The sequence below is a fragment of the Ambystoma mexicanum genome, chromosome 4q (assembly GCF_040938575.1).
Source record: "Ambystoma mexicanum isolate Mex_15411 chromosome 4q, UKY_AmexF1_1, whole genome shotgun sequence".
Taxonomy (NCBI): Eukaryota; Metazoa; Chordata; class Amphibia; order Caudata; family Ambystomatidae; genus Ambystoma; species Ambystoma mexicanum.
Genome location: NC_090928.1, coordinates 1,317,395,413 through 1,317,399,472, shown reverse-complemented (window position 1 = coordinate 1,317,399,472; position 4,060 = coordinate 1,317,395,413). Strand labels below are relative to the sequence as shown.

General features: G+C 51.2%; 1 protein-coding gene across 1 annotated transcript; it reads right to left on the bottom strand.

Moving 5' to 3' along the window:
* Nucleotides 1–987: 987 nt before the first annotated feature.
* On the bottom strand, nucleotides 988–1,596 carry LOC138467407 (histone H1-like protein HC2). Its single transcript, XM_069607356.1, has one exon. The coding sequence runs from the start codon at nucleotides 1,594–1,596 to the stop codon at nucleotides 988–990; it is 609 nt and encodes a 202-aa protein (XP_069463457.1).
* Nucleotides 1,597–4,060: the final 2,464 nt, after the last annotated feature.

The window sequence follows — 4,060 nt, the reverse complement described above, 5'->3', positions numbered from 1 at the left end:
CCCTGCTCCTGAGTGACCCTCCCCTGCTCCTGAGTGACCCTGCCCTGCTCCTGAGTGACTCTTCCCTGCTCCTGAGTGACCCTTCCCTGCTCCTGAGTGACCCTCCCCTGCTCCTGAGTGACCCTTCCCTGCTCCTGAGTGACCCTGCCCTGCTCCTGAGTGACCCTCCCCTGCTCCTGAGTGACCCTCCCCTGCTCCTGAGTGACCCTTCCCTGCTCCTGAGTGACCCTTCCCTGCTCGAGTGACCCTTCCCTGCTCCTGAGTGACCCTTCCCTGCTCCTGAGTGACCCTGCCCTGCTCCTGAGTGACCCTCCCCTGCTCCTGAGTGACCCTTCCCTGCTCCTGAGTGACCCTTCCCTGCTCCTGAGTGACCCTTCCCTGCTCGAGTGACCCTTCCCTGCTCCTGAGTGACCCTTCCCTGCTCCTGAGTGACCCTGCCCTGCTCCTGAGTGACCCTGCCCTGCTCCTGAGTGACCCTTCCCTGCTCCTGAGTGACCCTCCCCTGCTCCTGAGTGACCCTTCCCTGCAGGGCAGCCGCTCTGGTCCAGCAAGAACGCCTGCAAGTCCTTACAGCAGCTTCGGGACGCCAAACGGTACGAGGCACCCACCGCCTGGGTGTGGGGAAAATCAATGGGGCAGTGTCCTCAACCTGCTGCACCCCCCACACCCAGCAGCGCATGATGGAAAGGGCACGGTCCTCCTAGCATCCCATCCTCTTCGCCAATGTAATGAAGTAGGAACGCCAGCCAAGGTAGGTTCATAGTTCCTTTAATGTCCTGGTCCTGCAGATCTTCAGGCTCCAGACTGGGATGGTAGGGGTCACGGAGACACGACTCACTTAGAGGAACATTGGGCTTCCCCACACCCATCCACATCAACTGTCCAACTCCCAGCCCCCCCCCCCCTCCCCAACAGTCACTCACAGAACACACAAGGCTTCACATTCCACGCTCAGGGCCATGACATCACCAGGCTCCAAACCAAACACTAGTACATAGTGGCCTTGGCCATGAAGAAACATCGCTTCTCTGCACGTGTGCACTTATTGGCCACCAGCTTCTCTGCACGTGTGCACTTATTGGCCACCAGCTTCTCTGCACGTGTGCACTTATTGGCCACCAGCTTCTCTGCACATGTGCACTTATTGGCCACCAGCTTCTCTGCACATGTGCACTTATTGGCCACCAGCTTCTCTGCACATGTGCACTTATTGGCCACCAGCTTCTCTGCACATGTGCACTTATTGGCCACCAGCTTCTCTGCACATGTGCACTTATTGGCCACCAGCTTCTCTGCACATGTGCAATTATTGGCCACCAGCTTCTCTGCACATGTGCACTTATTGGCCACCAGCTTCTCTGCACATGTGCAGTTATTGGCCACCAGCTTCTCTGCACATGTGCAGTTATTGGCCACCAGCTTCTCTGCACATGTGCACTTATTGGCCACCAGCTTCTCTGCACATGTGCAGTTATTGGCCACCAGCTTTCTCTGCACATGTGCAGTTATTGGCCACCAGCTTCTCTGCACATGTGCAGTGTACACTCTTTGTCTTTTGGTCTTTTTACGGTCCCTGGAGTCGAGGAACGGAGCCATTTTGCGGCCTTGTGGAGCCCGGGCCGCCAGGTGGACGGTGAGAGAGGTCCTTCCCTGACTGTGGCCTGGATCCGCCGCTCTCTGGGGCACGCCGGTATTTGCACCATTTCTCCGGCCAACTGGGAATCAGCCCCATACTCTAAACCATAGCAGAGTCCTGGGGAAGAAGAGGCCTGCAAGGCTGACTGGTATCCAAGTGCCGTATAAAGTGGTTCTTTCTATTGCACCTGGCCCACTGTTGGGAAGCATTGTGGTGCCTACCTTTGCCAAATAAAAAACATAGGCTTTGGGATATATTGCTGGGGTGGATGTTCCCTTTTCTAAGAAAATAACAAAAAGGTGATTGTCAGGATGTCGGACAGAATTCAACTTTCGCCTCAGTCCCCACTAACTGGCCCTACCACTAACAAAGGGAAAATGGAGCCAAGAGAAGTGTTCTTACCCCTGCCCCCTTGCTTAAGTTGTGCTGGTTGGTGCATGACCCCCTCCCAACAATGTCTCTGAAAATATGACTCTTTATTTTGCAGGGTTTCTCGTGCAGTGCAAGCAAATAACAGGTCTGTTGTATTCCAACACAAGTTTAGTCAGTGCACTTCTGCGGCCAGTAACAGAAAATAATGAAAGCCTTCTTAGACACAGTACGTACTTTCACTGTTGTGTGCCATCTTTTTCCAGCATAGCAGCACCCTTGGCTGCGAAATAAAAGTATTATTTTCAGCACAAATTCAGATGGGATTAAGAAGAGTAACGTTTGATCAACTGTAGGATTGCCTTAGCAAGTCCCAGTTATTAGGAATGCCTGACTTTACCCAACCATGAAGGCAGATGCCTCCAAAGTGGGATTGGGGGCTGTGCTATCGGTGGAAAATGAAGATGAGTGCATACCATCGTGTACACAAGCAGCACTTTCTTTCCCTGGGAACAGAACTGTCCACAAGAAGAGTTAGAAACCGTACCCATCGAGATGGGCAATCTAGCGTCTAAAGTATTACTTGGAAGGCCCTCAATTCATATTGGTTACTGATCGTGCCATAAATGGCTTGTCCGGCACAGGCTCAAATGCTAGGGTAACTCATTGGTTTCTATCCGAGCATTGCAGTCATATACTTTGGAGGTAATCTGCCACAAGGAAGAAGATTGGAGTAGCGTGGACTACGTCAGCAGATTTCCCATGGTCCTCCAGGAGAAAGCCTCACAGAAAGGTGTGTTATAGGAATTCTACATCGTTGTATGTGAGGGGGACAAACTGATAAGAAGTGGTTTGGCCCCGCTGCTATGAAATATACCTCCCATATACCTCCCTGAAGGTGGAATGAGAGGCTCTAGCAGGCTTGCCACCCAGGGCATAGCAGTACACCTACCCAATAGTACACCTACCCATGTGCTGCAGCCCCCTTCTAAAGATCCTAATTAAATAGTATCAATGATTTCTGCAGAAGACTCTGAATTACAATGCCATGCAATTTTTCCACAACACGGGTGCTGTAATGCAGCACCCACGATTTGTAACTGATGAAAGCTGATATCACGGCTCCCTCATAAGAATCCAAGTCTGGCCCAGTATCATTAGTGGAAGTAGAAGGCCGCCTGGAGGAGTCACAGAAAGCTAAATATCCATTGTCCTGGACTCTTCCATTTTGGAGTTAAAAGTGAGAGTAAATAAAAGGACCAAATAGAAAAGAAGAATACATGACATTTTTTTTAATTCCAGTGAAAAGCATTGGAGTTTTTAGAAGGTACAGTAGACAATTGCGAACACAAGATTGAATAGGAGCGGGGCATAATCAAGCTCCACTCTCGCCCTGATGAAGGCTGGATCCAATTGGAGCACCGTAATGACTCATTAAACTGGATGAAACACGTGTCGACCATAGATTTTGAAAGAAAGACACACTGTTAAATAGGGCAGAGTGGTGTGAGAGTGGACAGTCTGTGGCAGTCCCTCTCAGTCTTTCTACTGTGGCTCTTTTTTGGTGCCATTTTCTACAAAATCTACAGTCAGCAGCGAAGCGGAGCAGAGTGGGCAGTCTGTGGCATTCTAATGGCGGCCGGGGCGGATGGCTGTGAACCCCTGGACTCTCAACTACACACACCTTGCCTTGACGAGGAGCCACGTAGGCTGTGAAGCTCTCGCTCAGACATTGTCTCCCCTAATGCTGCTGCAGTGACAACTTCTACAAATATGCTTACAGCACCCCAAATCAGCCCTTCAGTCTCTTCAGGCTCCTTAAAACCGCTCGGAGGCATGCTGCAAAATCTCCCTATTAAAAGGGCGCTGGTCGCCAAGCATACAACTCATAAACAAAAACAAAAACAAAAACAACTTCCAACCAGCTGGACTCAGCCATTGATTGGACTCACCATGTCAGCCGATAAGGCCATCACTTCAGACCTGACGGTGGCTTTGCCGGCGAAATTGCCGGTGGAGGAGTCTGGAGAGACGTCCCAGGATTTGAGGTACCCT

Coding starts and splice junctions, on each gene's coding strand:
- LOC138467407 (XM_069607356.1), bottom strand. CDS start 1,596: ATGGCTCCGTTCCTCGACTCCAGGGACCGTAAAAAGACCAAAAGACAA.